At 38.2% G+C, this 19,513-nt stretch overlaps 1 protein-coding gene across 1 annotated transcript in view; it reads right to left on the bottom strand.

Moving 5' to 3' along the window:
* Positions 1-6,938: 6,938 nt before the first annotated feature.
* The window catches only part of BTBD9 (BTB domain containing 9), a 113,348-nt gene continuing 100,773 nt past the window's right edge, over positions 6,939-19,513 (bottom strand). The window contains exon 12 of the mRNA XM_063390867.1: positions 6,939-16,302. Within this exon, the coding sequence (XP_063246937.1) occupies positions 16,198-16,302 (105 nt within the window). The 3' untranslated portion in view covers positions 6,939-16,197. The remainder of the gene's footprint in view (positions 16,303-19,513) is intronic.

Below are 19,513 nucleotides of genomic sequence, written 5' to 3'. Positions count from 1 at the left end.
TGGAAACTGTCTCAACAGTGATAAAGACCCAGAGAGATGCTTAACTGCACAAAGTAGAAAATTGCTGTTTTCCTAAATGTATTTTGATTGCCTTGATACAATACCTGTCAATTTTTACAATAAAAATCTCCTTTGAGAACCTGCTGCAGGATTAGCATTGTCACCTGTCTAGCGATGATACATTGGACTGTCAACTTGTCAAAATGATTAAGTGAACAAGAAAGCTAAATTTTTAGCATTTTCTTGATAAATTAAGAGCAGAAGGGGTTCTTTCTGTTTGTCAGCATCTGCTATGTTTTAGTAGTTTGGCTCTGATGGTGGAGAGAAAAGGAAAAACAATGGGGAGAAAGGTAAGGAAACCTATTAATCTTGAGAAAAACAACACTGTGATCCACCCATCAACCTTAAGATTAAAATCACTCAAAAAAGAATGGGCAATTTTATTTTCACTTAAGAGGAAAATGTTAAAGCAACTTGCTACTTTACATTATCAGAACAATCCTCAAAACACCTGTTACCTAATAGTTCCTAGAATATTTTCAGGGGAACAGAATGTGTTAGTTATCTTCCTTGCCACAAAATGGGCCAGCCAATTTCCAAACTATACCTGAAATAACACTTTTGCACAGTACCTAGCAGAGAATATTTTCATCAGTTAGATGACTACCAAAATTGTGATCTTAGGTCACCAGGGAGGTGCTGCAAGTTATATTAGTGACAGAGACTGCACCATAGTTACCTTGACACAAACTTGTAATCAAGTCAAAAACATTTAATATTTTGAATGTGGACATTACAGAGGCATCTTAATGGAATAAAAGTCAACCAGTACATTTGATACAGGACTACTTCACGCAACCATGAGCATTCTCTGTGGTGTCCTAGCAGAAGGCACAAAAATCTATGTCTTGCCCAACAGCATGGTTGGTTTGGCCTGCCCACTACTGCAATCAGTGGAGACAATTAGAGATCATATTCAATACACCTAATACAGGTATCTGCCAGCTTCGAAGTTCAGGGTACTTTCAACTACATAGTCAGGATTTCACAGCCATGGAAACCAGATGATCTAAATTATTTTGTCATCTCTTGACCTTAGAAACTGTTACAGGTAGACATCAGCCTTACCTGTAGGACAATTGGCTGCTGTGGCACTGAATATTCTTGTTTCATCAGCTCCCACCTCTGTCAGAGAGGAAAAAATCCTTGCAGTGTTTACAAGAGCATCTCCTTAACTATGAATCATATGATAGCCTAAAGTGAAGTGCCAGGCCCTTTCATGAGCTGCTTCATATACATAAATCTGGCTAAAGGATCCTTTTCTGAAGATGAATAATAAGCTGGGTTCCTGTTTTCTTATCCCACTGAGAAAGTATCTGAAATGTGTAACAGTTAAGCTTAGAAATCATAGCATTTAAGTTATTGGGACAATTATTTCCCTAAACAGATACCGCTGGGAACAGTTCAGAGTTAATGCTTGGAAAACAAAAAAGAAAATGCCCTGGAGTATCAGTAAACTTGTGGCTTGTGTTTCTGAGCCTGCCAGTATCAACAACGACAAGAAGGGAAAACAGCATCCTCTTTGAGCAGATGTTTTATTCACCCTGGTCATGTACTAGAACCCCCACGTGTTGGGCCATCACCCAAACAGCTGTGTGCCAGTGTGAGGCACAGTGAGAAAACACACTGTGTTCTTAAACACACCTCAATCAGTCAAGCCTGAATCTGGCAAATGCTAGAAGACTACAGGATTTCTTGCTGTAAGTCATGGGGTCTAGTCTAGTTTGAAACAAAAGAAAGGTCAGTTTAATGGGGAATTCAGATCTCATAAAATATGCAGGATAACATACATATGCTTATACTATTGCTCCTAGTTCCAGAAAAGTAGGAAGAATACTGGACTTGCTGGCTGTTCTAATCAGGGGCTAACACTAAATCACAATTGTGCCAATTCCCCAGTTAGATTTCAAGGTTTTTAAAGTACTAACCCTGTGTTCAGTCTTCTCTGCCCAAGTACTTCCCCAATTCTGCAGCTGGGAGGGATGTTTTTGACAAGGGAGCTACTGGCATTTCCCACCATTTAAATAAACATTTATACCAAGCCTGTATGAGAACATGGACAAAGAAAATATCTGTGTAGCAATTATATGCTTTATTCCCCTTTCTGTAGATTAAACTTGAGAGCTGGAGGACAGAACTGTTGCTGGCAGAAAGTCCTCCACACTGGAGTTACAGAAGGATGAAAGCTGCTGGGAGCAGGACAAGAAAGCAGGACCATTAAACATGGGAAACGAGTTAACTGTACACATCAACTAGAAAGCTGTTGACTGGGAATATTGGAACACCCCTACTGTTATCTCCTGTGTTTGTGCAGAAAACCACATTTCTTCTAACAGCCTCTGCTGCAAAGCTGTGCTTTTTGATTCCCCTGCTAAGTTTTAACCAGGACAGTACTATGACAGCATCAAAAGCACAGGCAATTCCTTTCCTTGTTCCATTCACTTCCAAAGGTAGCCATTTCCATCTGGTATTACCATTAATAACCAGATAAATCAAAATATACCTATAATGTAAGTTTATATATTGGCAACAAACTTCTACTCACACTATATAGCATAGAACATGGCTAAAGGATCATTGTGACATAAGTCCCATTTATATCAATAAAACTCCATTTATCTGTTTATTAATGGTGAAACTTTAGCTTAGGAATACATCTATAAAATAAAGCATCACCTCCGTTATGTGAAGTCTGAGCAGTGTAAGTAGCAATAAAACCATACTATGTCAGCACCTGGGCAGAAATATCTTTTCACCCAGCAACTGATAAGAAAACGTGATAATGTCACATCTGAATTAAAATAACAAGGATATTTATGCAGAGGTTTAGCACAGAGCATTCAGTGCAAAGAACACACCTGACAGAAACAGATCTATCTCTACCACATTCTCCGTTCTTAAAATACACATTGTAAGTGTTCATTTCATTAGACTGCTGGAAAGCAAGACCTTTTCAGATCCTTATAGCGGCATCAGTTTAACACATTACAGTGATGGATTGATAGCAATTTGCCTTGTAAACAGAATGCACTTATAGAACTGCACCAGGCAGCCTCAGCTGTGCCTTAAGCAAATTTCTAATACTCTTACCATGCCCTTCATTGATACATGCAAGTACATTTGTTTATGCACGATCTCTTTGTACGTGTGCCTAATGAAGCCACTAAATCAAGCTGCAAAATGGCTATTTATCAAAAAGCAAATACCTCTGAACACAGCTCAGACTTGGTCTCATGCATCTCCAAGGCAAGGGCAATTAGGAGTAATTGTTGCTAGAATCACTTTCACATGGTTTTTAAGCAGCAATCCTGGAACCTGTGACAAAGCTTACTACCTAAGGATACAACAGCCCATATTTTCAAAGCTCACGAATTCTTTGTATTGAATTTGAGATCTCTCATTAGCAGAGCATGTGCATGAGCACAGCTGATGTGCTGGTGGCCATTTGCATAAATCAGGTGTGCAGAAATATGTGCGAGCATGCATCACCTACCAGGCAAAGAGGTCTTTGTATTAAACACACACAGCTGGGTCTCAGCCTCTGCTCTAGCCCAGCATGAGCTCCAGGCAGTAGATCCAGCAATTTGAGAGTCCCCGAGGCACGAGGCAGTAGCTAAGGGTAGATCAGGGAGGATGCACTGGAGAGCAGTTCCACCTCCATGAGGATTGTAGCCTGGAGAACAGGAAGCTCAGGGGAGACTTTATCACTCTCTACAATCCCCAGAAGGAGGCTGCAGCTGGGTGGGGATCGGCCTCTTCTCCCACTCAACCAGTGCCAGGATGAGAAGACACAGCGGCGGGCTGCACCAGGGGAGGTCTAGGTTGGACATCAGGGGAATTTCTCTGCAGAAAGGTTGATTCAACATTGGAATGGACAATCCAGAGAGGTGATGGAGCCACCATCCCTGAAGATGTTCAAGAAACTACTGGAAATGCCATTTAATGCGAACCTCTATTTAACAAGGTGGTGTTCAAAGATTGGACTCAGTCTCCAAGGTCTTTTCCAATCCAGTTGAGTCTGTGATTTTGAGATGACCAAAGCCCTTGGCTATCCTGGGGCAGGTTCATCACTGTATACTGCACATGCAGCTTTCTGAAAACCACACCACAAGTGCGAGTGAAGGACTACGAATGAAACTGGGGACTGACAAGCAAGTCTCAGGTAAAAGCACATGGCATATGACCCGGCAGATGTGAAAATGTAAAAGCTATTGCATGGTGCACGAAGAGTAGGTCATCTTCATTTCCTCCTCAAGAGACATGCAATGGGAACACCCAGGATGGCTTTGTGGAGGAGATAATTAACTCACAAATACATTTAGTGCCTTGAAGAAGTCAATGAACACAAGGATACCAGTGATCTAGCGGGTATATTTAGGTTTCCAAAAAGAGCTCAGTTGTCATAGGGTGTAGAATGTCCCCTCATAAAAAAAAATTGTTCAGACGATAGAAACCCAAATATACATTTCATATTATACAAACACCTCCTTCTTGCCAACTTGATTTTATTCCAGAGATGGTGATATTTCAGTGCTAAGAATACCACTATCTCCCTTACACACATGCTGTGAACATTCACATCTGAGAAACATGGAGGTTTGATCAAACAGAGCTACAGATGCGTTTCCATGAACACACTGAGAACAACCAGCCCGTGCCCTCCCTGCAAGCCAGAAGGGTTCCTGTGCAATCAGTTTGCTGCAGAGGAGGGTGAAGATTTGTGAATATTTCAGTTTCTCCCCGAGTCATGCAGTCTTCAAGGAAAAATACCTAGCAATTTAAACATCAACCTTCAAGTTAATGTTTACCACCTTAAAAAGCAGACAACAAAGAACAGTCTTTCATAAACAGGACTAAAGGTGGCACTGCACAGACCAGGCACTTCCCAATGACTCAGCTGCGACAACGAGTACTTCTGTGATGTGTCTACTCTTATTGAGTGGGATATGCTTTTATTTCTACACCTTAGTTCTTGCTTTTGAGGTAAAACCCACACACCCTTCCAAGCTGCAGAGGGTCAGCATATTACTGGATGAGAAAAAGGGAAAGAGAATAGCAAAGCATGGAAACACAGAGATTCGAATAAGATTTTATACGATTATTTCTTTTTTGCCTTGAGCTATAAGGCAACCACTGCCTACTTTCCAGGATGTTTAATTTAATTAACACAGCCTATAAGGATATTTAAGCAGCATTTAATAGAGGGTAGAATACAAAATGAATAAGCAACAAAAACGTCCTGTTTATGTGCATTTTGCATTGTATTGTAAAGATAAAATTATTGTGATTTGATCTGTCTGATCTTTCCAACTCTTACTGAAATGATGTATCATGGTGTTTTAAGCTTCAATTGCCACTGCTCATTAACAAGTGAGCCCATCACTTAGAATTAGGAAGAACTTTGAAATAAATCCTCAGGCTGTGGCAGTGACAGTGCTGACTGCACTCCACTACTGCTTGGAAAGGCAGCTGTACTTCCACTTCAGTCTGCACTGCCTTCATGAGCCCTCCCTGCTGATGACTTTACCTAAGTACCACAAAGATAATCTGGACCCTTACCAGAGGAGAAAGAATATTTCTTCTTAGCTTTGTTCTCATCCTACCTCTTTTTCTGCAATTTTAATGTGTTTTTTTCTTCTAGTCTAATATATCCAGCAGTAACTACAAATTACATTATCTTGAACAAAATCAAAATTTTGCTGAGGGCTGCAATGAAAATTTCCCAAAGGCCTCAAGAGGCCTCTGATTTGTCAAGACAGTAAAAATCATCGACTCTCTTTTTAACTTGGACACATGGCATGGGAATGCAGATGGCTCCAGCATGAGCTTCTTCTCATTGACTGGATTACCACTTGCTGGTTTACTTTCAGCCTGTACCTTATTATCCACATAATTTCAAAAGTAAGGCTTCCTCGCCTCAGTATTTTCACATGTGTCACAATTTAGTAACTGACCTGAGTGGCAGCTTATGCTTCACAATCTACACATCTGCTTCTTAAAATGAAGAGGAGGATCTGACACTTAAAAATCTCATTTTTATTCTCAAAATCTAATAACTGTCAAACATATTTACTATTGTATGACTAATAAAGGCATAAAAGAAATTAGATTTAATTACATTATAGCATTGTATGATTTGCTGTAGTATCTCAGCTTGATCTTACAACTTAGTATCATCTTTTTTTGAGTTTGACCTCTCCGCTTCCTAGGTAACAAAGGTTATGTACTTCTATGAGGGAAATAGCATGACACACAAAGATTACATGACAGAGGAACATAGCATAGCGACAGAGAGAGACTGGAGAACAGTCACTGCTTTAGGGCATGAACTTCTGAAAGGTGGGCAAGGCTTACAAAAATTCTGTTCAATATGTGAAGCTGATAAGCCAAGCAGATAAAGGTCTAATATTTGTGAATCAAACATTCAATGCTCCCACCTTTCATGGTAGTCTGATGGACACCAAGGGGTTTATCAGCTTCAAACCTCTGAAAAATCAACCCTTTTTTGGTTTGTTTTTAGGAAACAGAATCCCAAGTCTCACAATATTTGTCCACATTTTGTGAAATAAAGTGAAACACTCATTCATACACTTCATCCACAGAGTGTAGCAGCACATCCTGGCAGCAACACTCAGCACCTGTTGGTCCAAACATCTGCAGTAGCTTTGTGGATGCCTGGTGGCCTGGAAGTCACAGTGAAAATCACCACTATTTTCTATGTTGGTATTAAGATGGTGCCGTTATGAGTCAATATATCAGTGACTTGCTGTGATGAGAAATCAGTACAGTTCTGCCCAAAGTCTTCTATTCACGCATGAAATGTGTGAGCAGCATCAGACAGGTTCTAACATTATGTTAACAAAACTACAGACAAGCAGTTAAGCACAAAAGATCACTTTATTTTTCAAATCACACCTCTCTCATTCTTGAAAAGGTGTATTTCTAATTGTTACTATTTTAAATATACTCTATATTTTCCTGTGAAGTTAAATACTTTGAAGAAGAATCCCCAAAGAAATAAATACAAAGCACAACAGTTCCACTTTATAATTTGCTTTGAGCATTGTCTGGTCCTGCATCTACTCTGGCACTCTGCTGCTTTTTGAAACTGTAAAATCCACAGCCAGCCTTCCTTGTTTGCCACAGCCCTCTGCTTATCAGCAGTTAATATAAACTGTTATTACAATGCCAGAGCATGCACAAAATAGCTTACAGCAGTTTAATAATTCTAAAACTTTCATTACAAATACACACACTGCTACTAAGAAAATAATTGGGATGCTTCTTTTTCCGGATGCTCATAGAAAATTCCATGTTACAAAATGCTTGTTTGATGATGTGCATGTCTGCTGGTGAACAGGAAATCAGTACTAATGAGGCTTGCCGGGTTGTTCAATGGATTACTTACAAAACCAGACAATTCCCAAAGTTATCCCTGCAGCACAATCTGCAACCACCATTTCACTTGAACCCTAATTAGCCCAAAGGGTTGGTAATGCACAACTGCCGCAGTATAAAATGACAATAAAATGACACCAAGGTCATCAGAACACACCACGTGGGGTTTATTCTCATATGATGAGCACAGTCCAATGCAATAGCATGGATCCTGCAGCCAGGGATGGAGGCCTGATGATGCAGTTTTATGATGCTTGTCACGATAACGGGGAGGTGGAAGTCGTCCAGTGCAGGCAGCATCATGTCCCTTCAAAGAGAAAGTTGGAGCACTTCCCATACCAGAAGTTGCGCTCCTGAAAAGCTTTTCTTGAAAGAGGTATCAGCGAGAGCCTGAACAGGTGTGGCTGTGAATTCATCCCAATTGCATGTCTCACTTGGGACAGTATTCCTGAAAATGCAATCAGGGTCTGGCAGGCTGGTTCTGCTACATACACACGCACTTAAAGAACATTCAAAAACTATGATAAAGGCTAAAAACTGTAGCTGAAACTTGTACCTGTTCACAACAAAGTCTGAGGTAGTTTAGAACCACTCTATGAGAAGGAAGGAAAGGGATTTAATGCACAAAAATTTCAAGATACAATTATAATTGCTAAAGAGAAGGGGAGGGCAACATAGCATAAAATGGATTTAAGTTACTGTCAGTCAAGAAAGAGGAGGCACTAACAGAGAATGAGTGAAAAAGTTCACTAAAAGCTAAACTTCTATTTAGCCTGGCTCTGAACATTAACATTCACTTAAAAAAGAAAATCAAAGACAATAGTGAAATTGAGCAAAGCAAAAAGGAAAGAACATTTTAGGAGAGACTGGGCACGCTTAATAGACATGGGTTCCAAAACTGTGAAGTAATGCTGTACTTCACCAAATGAGTTCATGTGCTCAGGGTGATGTTCCGATCCCTGGACAGCTGATATATCTTCACACAGGGACACTGAAAAGTTATGAATTCTTTCAAGGTTCACTCTGGATGATACAGTTTACTTAGAAAACAACACTTACGTACAATTAACACCTTGAACAATGCACAACTAGCAAATTGAATGTATATCTGGTGTACCATGGTGAGAAAGAGATATTTAAAATTTAGGTGTAAACTTACATAAGCCAGCATAAAACCTGACCTACTTCCTAAGTCAATAATAAACTTCTTACTTATTTTCCTCTTAAGGGGAACAGACTGGAAACAGATCATGGAAATAAAAGGCCCAAAAGGACTGGTATTTCACACATCCATAGAGAGACAAATTCAAATGTTGCTCACTTGCACTTGACAGCCTAGTGGTAGTTGCCTTTAGAGTCTGATGTGAATCAAGGGGATGACGATATTTTATTCAGCATAGGATAAAGAGGTAAAAAAATTATTTTTTTAAATTCCCTAAAACATCACAATACAGAGGAAAATTACAGGGAACACCCCAGCAAGAGCATGCTATGCAGGGAGGAAAATAAAAAGAGTAACAAGCAGGTTGGGGAAAGTATGTAGAAAAAAAGTAAGGCCAGGAAAGATTGGGCACAAACAGAACTATCTCAAACCACAAGAATTGTATCTTTGTGTTGCTCTTGCCATAAAAACTACTAAAGCCTCACTTCCTATGTTCTCTTTTAGCACTCATATTCAGATGAGTGATAAATTCCTTAACGAAATTCCATTTTTAAACACAAAAAGGTCTTATAGAAACACCTCTTGGCAAACAGTCTCTCAACTTGCTTAACACATACATTTCCATTGCTATATATTCACAAATGCAACCACATAATTCCACATCAGTCCTTCTTTCCCCCAAACTGCTCTTTTTGCAACTCCAGCTCTTGCTTTAAGCAATATTTCTAATCTAATAATCCAAGCCTCATGAGCTTTTTATTACTGCATAAAAACATTCATTTAAGTATTTACCTCTCAAAATGAATAAGTGACACAATTTCTGGAACAGATCCAGATCACACAACAGTGACATCCTTGTTATTAAAAATGGCAAAAACAAACTTAGATAATAACCCAAACAGGATCCTGGCCTGTCGAAGCAGAAGAAACCTGTCCCTGTTCTCCAGCAATGAACCTGCCATGATTGTTTCAAAACCATTTCTCAGCATGACAAATCTCTATGAGAAATTCCTGAGAGGACTCTTACCATATTTTAGCAACTGAAAATAACTCAAAAATCCAACAGACAGCTATAGAAGATAGCCCAAAAGCCAATTCTGTAGCCTGACCATGTTTCAAAAGCACAAACTAAAATTTTTGAGTCAAGACAAAAATTTCATAACATCTGTGGTTAAACACACTTACTGGATTCTAGGTATCAACCACAAATCTTGCCACCTAGCACTAAAGCTCAGGAGTACAGAGATAACAGATAGGTGATGTAGACCACAAATTACATAAATGGAGGAAAGGCTGAACTGGGATTGCTCAGCCTGGAAAAGAGAAGGATTTGGGATGACCTGACTGCGGCTGTCTAGGACTTAACGGGAGCCTACAAGAGAGATGGAGAGGGAGGTTTTACTAGGACATGTAGGGGCAGGACAATGGCTTCAAACTGACAGAGAGTAAGTTTAGATTACGTATTAGGAAGAAATTCTGTACTGTGAGGGTGGTGAGGCACTGGGACAGGTTGCCCAGAGAAATTGTGGATGCCCATCCCAGGCAGTGTTCAAGACCAGCTTGGATGGGCCTCTGAGCAACCTGGTCTAGTGAAATATGTCCTGTCATGGAAGGGAAGTGGGAACTCCATGATCTCTGAGGTCCCTTCCCATCATTCTGTGATTCCCTGACTCCTCTACAGAAAGATGCTGTGATAACTACTCTTCACTTGGACTACAGGGCACATGGTTTAGACACCCTCATCTGAGCAGTAATACTGCTCAACTCACTTGGTATTTGAGGACTTGGCTGGTACTTTTTGGACACATAGAATTTGGTGTAGAAGACCATATTAGATTAATTTTGTAAATTCCTCAGACCAGTTAATATAATTGACTGAAGTTGTTGATGTGTATCTGCCACTTTTCAGGAGTCAGAGGACAATTCTGAAAATGATGAGAAACTTGTTTTAACTGAGCAGCTGCACAAAGAGAATAGATGTGCCAAGATGAGAAGTACAAAAACGATGAATTAAAGTTCATTTAACCAATAGTGCAGCTTTCTTCCTCTGTGATAGCCCAGGGCCTAAAGTAGTAAGAGGGGCATGTTTATACCTGTGCAGGGTATAAATGATGCCACCACCCATTCAAATATTTAGTAATCTGAACTTCAATTCCATTACATTCATGTAAGGAATCAATTATAATTTTTTCAGAACACTGAGTTGTATTATTGTATTAGGCTGCAAGGAACAGTATCTCTCTAATGACTGGGTGTGTGAAAATGGATAATGTCACAGTTGTATGGAGCTCATTCTCCCCTTCCACCATCTGGGCATACCATAGTAATTAAACACATACAGCATGATACAATGGGTATGTGGTTGCACAGGCAGTCAGGACATGGCCATATGACAGATACCTGCAGTTTCCCCATACTATGCTGCACTTTTAATTTGGGCTTTTTTTTTAATCTAAAGAAAATTGCTGAGTGATTATAAAAGTTTTCATGTAACTTTTTAAAACTTTTCAGACCCAGATTCCACCATGGAATGTGAGTAGGACTTTGTCATTAACCCAGCCAAAGCTTTGCAATGAAAGCTTGATGAGGACCAAAAAGACTGCAGAGTTTTTTCAGCACTTAACAGAAGTCCTATGAAGGATCACTCTGTAAACACTGCAAGCAACGGCAGACAAGGTAGCTAAGGAGGAATATCTATGTTCTTCAGACTGCACCCATCTTTGAGAAGAGCATTTAATTTGCTTTATATTGTATACACCTCGCTACAGCCAAATGGCCAACATTTAACAACTGGACAGAAACTTTGGATTGGTTTGCCTGTACCTTTTTTAGACATTTGCACTTTTAAAGTAACCAGCATCCTGCCATATCACAACAGCAGCATTTCACACCTGCCTGCATAGAATTTTTTTTTTTTTCATTTTGGAGCTTTAGAACATATTCTAAATGCAAGCTAAATAATTAGCTACAGCCTCAATTTAATGCACATGCACACACACATATATATAGATCCACACATATGTATACATATACATATAAATATACATATACATATATATAGTTGTATGAATATTTAAGCAGCCCTAAAACTTGACCCAGGACCTTTACTTCTGTATCCCGAACAAAGCTCTGTGGAGCTTCCACTTACACAGATGAGTTAACTAGCACAACTGACAACAACAACAATCAGTTCAGGGAGAACTAACGACTCTAACCTAAACAGAAGCACTGACTGAGAGATGGGCATGGAAACCAGGCCTCAAGCATCCTCTGGGATCCACAATTATTTTTTATTTTTAATTTTTTTTCTGAAGCATGGTTTAGTCTTCTGGCAACTGATATGATGACGCACAAGTCTAAACACTTATTCTTGGATATATTAACTCCTACTAGCTCTATCATTTGCTCACTACTCTAGCCACAACAACAAAATTACCAATGCATTCACTTGTTTATTTGACAGTAGACTAACACCTGTCAAAATATAAGCCAATTAATATACTCAAAGAGAAATGCAATCTATAGCTTGTGAAATCAAAGTTCTAATTCCTTATTAAGCATCTCTGAGTGAGCGTCACTTTATAACCAGAACTATGATGACACAACAATCAGACAAGAATGTCATTAACTTTGTCATCTAATTTTTGTACTGAAAATTTCATTAGACTGAAACAATTACAGACTTCTTTTGCTTTCTTTCATGGGAACCAACTTGCATCAAGTCAGGTACTCAATTAAAAATTCTCTAATATTGTCATTAGTACAGATGAAGATGCATTTAACTGAATTTTTCAGCGATGCTGAGAAGCACTGAGCTCTTACATGAGTTGTCATAATGAGTAAGAAAAACTGCTTTTCATGGAAAGAAGAAGAAAGAAATGGAGCTCTGAAGCAAGGAAACTGCAATGAAAAAGTTCTTACTCTAACAAAATTAGTGATTTCTCCTCTGTATTGTCTTTTACATTAGACTTGTGTTAACTTCTCTCATTGTAATTCCATTTAACAGCCATTTGAACTCGTTTAAAAGCTGATTGGAAATGGCTTGAAAAGCATCTTGAAAAAAGTAAGCTGCACAATGTTTGCTCACTCCAAAAATTAATTTCCTCAGATAATAGTTTCCCCCTACATTCTGTGAATAAAAAACCCTTTTATTTTCATTTGGAAAATGTTAACTAAATAAAAAGATTTTAGAAAGGCCTTAGCTGAGCTCCATGTGAGTTGAGTCTAAACCTGAATTCAACCTATGGAAGTAAAATCGAGAAAAGGAGGCCTGGGGAATTTAAAGATACTGAAGTACCAAATAAAGTCAATTGCTCACTATTGTCAGTACAGTTATTTCCATTATGGAAAACTCTAACAACAGGTCTATTTTATAGTTTCTGATAAGAAAGCAATGAGTACCTGGTCAGTTCTGCTCTAACCTTGATAGAATAAGACTGACTACACAGTTCTGAATAATTTCAGCATTTCATTGCTTTGATAAACTCTAATAGTACACCATAACAGCACAAGTTACTTTCACTGAAAGGAAAAGCAAAGATAGAAAAGAAAAGAAAAAATCCACAACTTCAGAGGAATACACAGGAAATACATCTGAACTTGGGAGTCAAAAAATACAGACAATAATTAGAAAGAATGAGAACATTCACACAAAACCACAAATCAGTTGTGTTGTATCCTCCTTTGTCACTACTAATACATTGCTGACACAATGTTTAAGACAAGAGACCTCTTCTAGGCAATACAGGTATTAGGGGTGTTTGTTGGTGGGCAATATTAGAAGACCCAGTGGAGTTCAGCTCTCTGTAAACATTATATCTTTAAATAAAGAGGGCAGGAGTTCCAAGTGTGAAGGGCTTGTGGAAGGGCCTTAAAAAGCCTGCAAGCTCACTGTGATCACACTGATGTCAGGTTCTCAGAGCAACTCCAAACAAAATAAAGACTCAGAAAAAGGCCATTATGACTGAGAAGTCTAATAGTAAAAATTGATATTCACCTGCATGAAGGGACAATGCAAAGTTGGTTCTTCTTTTTATTGATTTATGGAGGTAGGAAACTGAAGGGTCTGTAGGACCTCAGAGTTTTTGCCTTGGGGATCTCAGATATGTTCATCCAGATTCTTGGCAGAGAGTGAATGTCATGGGAAATAAAGAGACATTTTTGTTCCACAATGAGTTACAGGACAAGATCAAACAGATATTCCATACGTTATAGCCTACAAGACTTATTTGTATCATAAAAATTATGATGCACATCAAAGATTACAAATGGAAAAATTCCATTCTTTCTCTGAGAGCCTAGGCTCATAACAGATGGCACAACCTTTTTTGCTTTTAGATTTTTCACATTCTCTACAATGGTGGCTACTAAATACTAACAGCTAGGAAGTTATGCCATTTGCTTATCCACAGTTTGAAAAAAGCAGACTTGTTTGATGGAACTGCAAATACCACCCCTGCCACGCAAGGACTTATCTACCAAAAGGAAGACATGCTCCAGGATCTCAGTAGCTCCAGCATGGATTGCAACTGAAAAAGTTTTGTGCTTTTAAAGGAAAAAAAATCTCCAACTTTTTGCACTTATGCATAAACATGAGAGCGGTGTCCTCAGTAGCTGGTCTCAATTCTTGCGTGCTCCAAAGGCTGTTGGCCATAAGGTGATCAGCCCTGCAGACTGGGAGGTGGCTGGCACAAGCAGTATCCTGCCTCAGAACTCTGCACTGTCTAAGGCAGCTGTGGCACATGAATTACAAGCTTTGTACAGCATCCATCTTCACCAAGAGACATTCACAAGTCAGAACACAGCAGTGACAAGGGAGGGAACTGTACGTAAATGTCAGAACTAAACTGTAATTTGGCAATGAAAAATACTATAATGTTATTGATAAAGCCTAATCAATTTTATTTGAAAGAAAAGGGATGCTTTTCTTGTTTGAAATATCCTCTGATCCATTGCTACCCCTGATTATATTTCTTCTTGGGTTTAGCACAACTAGTATCCAACAGGGAAATTACTTCAAATTAAGTAGTGTGATAAATTAACATACAATTTGCTATGTTGATATAACTTATTTTATCACTATGGTTATATAAAGGAAAACCGTATTTATCCTGCACTAGCTTTGTTTTCTTCTGACAAGGTTATTTATCACCACAGGAAATTCCAAGTTCATAAAACTGGTTAGCTGACATTTTCAATATAATATACTTTGTAAGGAGCTAACAAGCATCCTAATCAATTTTGCCAATTACATCAGCATTTGTCTTAATACAAAATCTCTTTATCCCATACTGAAAGACCAACATGGAGTTCTTCCTAAAAGTCATGCAGATCTGGATAGTAAGAGACTACATCATCATCAGTGTGAAAACAGAGTAAGCAAAGTAGCAGCCAATGTAATCCAGACAGACATGGATGGAAAATGAATTCTGTGACTGTAAAGTAAGAACCAGATCTTTCACAATACGGTGCAAAAGCATCACATTTTATGAAGATTGTGAGAAATGTTAATGCATACACAGCCTTTGAATTTTCAGCTCCAGACTGTAAAACAACTCTTCTTGGAAAAATGTAAATCATCGGCAAATTCTTCTTTTGGTATTTGAAAAACTGCTTGTCAGTGACCAGATGGAGTTCCACTTTTCTAAACCAAACATTTCTGATGTTCTGTTGCAAGTTGTCCTAGGCAAACAAAATTTAAATAATTGTCCCCAGGAGTGAAAAAATACACTTTTCTTCAAGACGGATGTTTGATTTAGAAACTTCCTTTTGAATGAAGGAAATGACAATTTTGTACTTTGAAAAGTCAACTAAGGTCAAGATTAATATAGATGCATTAATTAGTTTGTTGATATCATGAAGCTTTTCTTGTCCTCCCACTGATGAATGAGAGAATTTGCATCTCAGCAGGTAAACATGTCTGATACTTCCTTAATCTACTGTACAGCATTTGCTATAGCCAAAAATAAGAAGCTAAGTGGAATACAGAATCAAAATTATTTAGAAAACAAATTACTAGTTACAAAGCAATATGGATGAAGAATCACTTTAAAAATAAAATATATTCTGGACTGATGTGTTCCATAAACATTTTTTTGCTAATAAAAGCCTTCAGGGAACAAATACTTATTTCATATGCTTTCCATTCTGCTTGAGTTATTTTCGATTTCCACTGTAGCTCTGCCTTTTATTTCCTTCTGTTTTCCTTGCCTTGGTTAGATTAGAGAGGTAGGGTGTTAATGGGGTACTTGATGAAGACTGAAGACCTATTTTCTCCCCCCTTGGAGACCAGCCTGATTTGAACATATCGAGGAGAGTGAAACAGTCTCTTCATGTCCTTGGGGAAAAGCCTTTCCCATTTCAGTACTTCCAACTTCCAGCACATGAAGGTCCCATTCATTCACAAAGAAAAGGTGCCAGCACAAGAAGGTTCTGAACAATTTCACAGAATGTCAGTGGGGCTGCAAAAGCTCCCTTTCAACCTCCTTTATGGTTGGTGAATATGAGGATGCAAGGTGGATCCAGGAGGGGAATGCAGGGAACCCGGTGCTTGCAGCTCCAACAGGGCGAGAAACAAATTACTGTCCACCAGTCCCCACCTCTGTTGTTGCTACTTCCTTACTACTCTCCTCCTTGTGGGTACTGTTTTGTGCTGGGCACTCAAAATGCACACAGTGAAACACCTGGAGAGAACAAAAAATTAAGATAAAGCAAAACAATTTAATGCTGGCACAAGCACGATCAAAGTAAGATGAAGTCTATATGGAAGTCTGCAGGCCAGATCAGGGACATAGTCAAAATAGAATGTTCCACCATGAGTTCAAAAGCATTTACTCATGCACAATAAACATTAGACAGGGACAACACTGGAACAAGAGAAGGCCTTCAAATTATACCAACCTTTACATATGGCACTAAAAATCGGAAGGATGGTTCCAAAGCAGACAGGGATATTTGTAAACAATTTTTTTTTTGCTAACTAGCAGAAATACCTACTACATGCTATTGGATAATAACAACAATTATATTAATTGTCCTAAACACATTTAATGATCTAATCACTTCCTCAAGAGGCCGAATGTTCATGCACACTAGAAATGAAATTTAAATCATTACCAATATGATTCTATTTCAAGATTGCCCTCTGCTGTAATAACAATGGCAGCTCTACAGACATGTCCTGGCGTGTGTAGAAAGGCATTCAGAGTATCCAAAGTGGCGGCTGCTTCATCAGATGAAATATTCCATTTGAAATAGTGATCATTTTCTGATGATTCAAACAACACCTGGGACCAGTGTACAGGTGACTGTATCTTAAGAGTAAGAGGACCATGTGCTTAAGCATTTTTTCCAATTTATTTTCTACTTTACTTACTTCTACTTGTTCTTGAAGAGCCTGGGAGGAGAAGGGGGAGGAACTTTTAAAAATTGTTACAAAACCTCTTTCCAAGTGATTTTTTATTGCTATGAATTGCACAACTTTGCCACATACTAAACATAAATGTTTTCTTACACTGCTTTAAATTTGCTATTTTCCCATGCATTGTAGTTTAAAAGCTAGAACTTGATGAATATTAAATCCTGAATTTTAAACTTATTGTCTTAAATTTGTATACTTTTATGACATCTTCTACTATTTTGTCTTTAAAGCTCTTCTCAAAAACAAAGGTAATCTCTTATAATCTTAACTGCCCTTTCCCAGACCCTTTCAAATTAATATGGGCAAAATCAAATATAAACAAGACATGGATATACTACATATTCATACAAGACTACAGAATACTATATTTTCTAGCTTTTCTTCAATACAGTCTCAAATCCTATTATTCTTTTTGACCATCCCTGCTCAAGTGAACACTGAGCAGACCTCTGCACTGACATGTCTGCAGTAGCCCCAGGTCTTTTCTGAGGATGTAGCTAGCTAATTTGAATTCTGACAGCATACATAAAATGATTAAAAAAACTCTTCAGTCACTGCTTGTTTTTTTTTAATCCCCATTACATTTTCTTGTGCCCCTCAATGTAAGTTTTTTATGCAGATACATTGCAATACATGCTTATATTTCTATATATACACTCATGCTCACATAAAGATGTACTGCTATGCCTTTATATATACACATATGAACAGATTACAAATCTGCACCAACACCCACACAGACACATGTGCACAAAATGGTTTTCCTCTGCATTTCTTCTGTTTTTTCCTAAAGCTGAACTAATTCCTATACTGGCATGCATTCTCTCCATCTGTTACAGTTCTTGAGAAGCCAATTTTTGTATTTATCTACACTTCTGGAGAAGCCCCTTTTGTACTCGTCCCACTCCTATGTTTCTAAAGTAATAGCTACTGAAATTTTTCCAGCTGCACTTTTCAGGATAAGGTCTTGCAGAAAAGAACATTCTCTCATCAGTGCACCTCTCTAAGATGCTGCTTTCCTTGGGAAGCACAGAATGTGATGGAGGTCTCTAAGCCAGAAGATTCTGTATTTCTACTGTAGCCCACAATAATAGTGTTTCTCATTTGAAACCTCACTTTACATAGTGATACAGCTTTTTTAAACATAGTGTGGATAGCCCTGAAATTTAGCTAATACTAGTCTAGAAAGTCAGAAGTACACAATTCTTAAATTGCAACTTTAATTTCTACTGATTCTTTCATATTAAATTCTTAATGGTCAAAACATGTGGCATATTGACAAGCCTGTGAATTTGGAACATTATTCTCAGTTACTCTGCCACCTCAGCATATAAAGAATACAGCATGTGAGAGAAGCCTAAGCCTGAGAAGCACAGTCGAGCCCAGCTGCTCCATCCAGTATCAGAATTAGGTATTTCAGAATGGTATCACTAAAACAAACAGTCTTGCATGTGCTTCTCTCAAAAGAAAAAGATGACAGTTCAGGATCATCCTGTGACCCACATCATGTTCTACTTCTCATGGATATTTTAAGAGAGGTCGAACACACAAAGCAGGAAGGCCAAGTTCAAATACATTGGCGCAGTAATTTGTAAGATAAAGCTCTCACATCAGCAACTGGGTGTCCTTTCCAGGTCAGTAATACTGGAAAGGAATAACAAGAGAAAACTTACATAAAGCATCAGGTGACCTATCTGACAAATAAATGATGACAAGGAAAACTATTTCTCTTCTCTACAAAAGTAGGACGTGTGTAAGCTCAACAAAACAGAAGGTTACACTTCTATCATGTTCTAATATACTGAAAACTATTCAAACTCCAGGTCAAAAAATGTGTGAACATCATGTCTTTCAAAACTTGGAAAACATGGCGAGGAAAAGATGAGTTTAAAGAATTCCCACAATGGAGAAATTTTATGGGATTTCTCTTACATTTCAAAAAAACCCTCTTCCCTTTGGGATGTACAGATTGAGTTTCAAAGTTCAAAGGTATGTGTTGGTAGAACACGTAACGAGTATTTTCTACCTATTACAATAATCCTCTTTGATAAGAATATGATGCTGAATATGCTGTATATTTTCTTTAAAATGAAAATGACACACTTTGACATACTGTTCAACTAGCTGTTGGCAAGCAATTCTGGACACTGCTTGTATTCTTACTGAAGAGAGTACTGAGATTATAGAACAAACCAAGACCTTGGTTACACTGTTACTATTTAAATTGTGAATATGAAAAACATCTCGCTGCTTTCTTTGGAAAATTAAAATCTATGACAAAATGTTACAGAACCCTCTGTTTAATATATATATATAAAATTAATTTAGTAATATGTGCACACTGACAATGTTCCTCCTCTAAAGGAGTTAGAAGAAATAATGTAAAAAAAACCCAAATTAGTGTTGGATGCAGATTTTACAGACAAAAGAGGAAAAGACAAAGGAAAACACCATGAATTTATAATTCAACTGAG

Source organism: Prinia subflava, chromosome 2, assembly GCF_021018805.1.
Source record: "Prinia subflava isolate CZ2003 ecotype Zambia chromosome 2, Cam_Psub_1.2, whole genome shotgun sequence".
Classification (NCBI taxonomy): Eukaryota; Metazoa; Chordata; class Aves; order Passeriformes; family Cisticolidae; genus Prinia; species Prinia subflava.
This window is presented reverse-complemented; position numbering and strand designations above follow the sequence as displayed.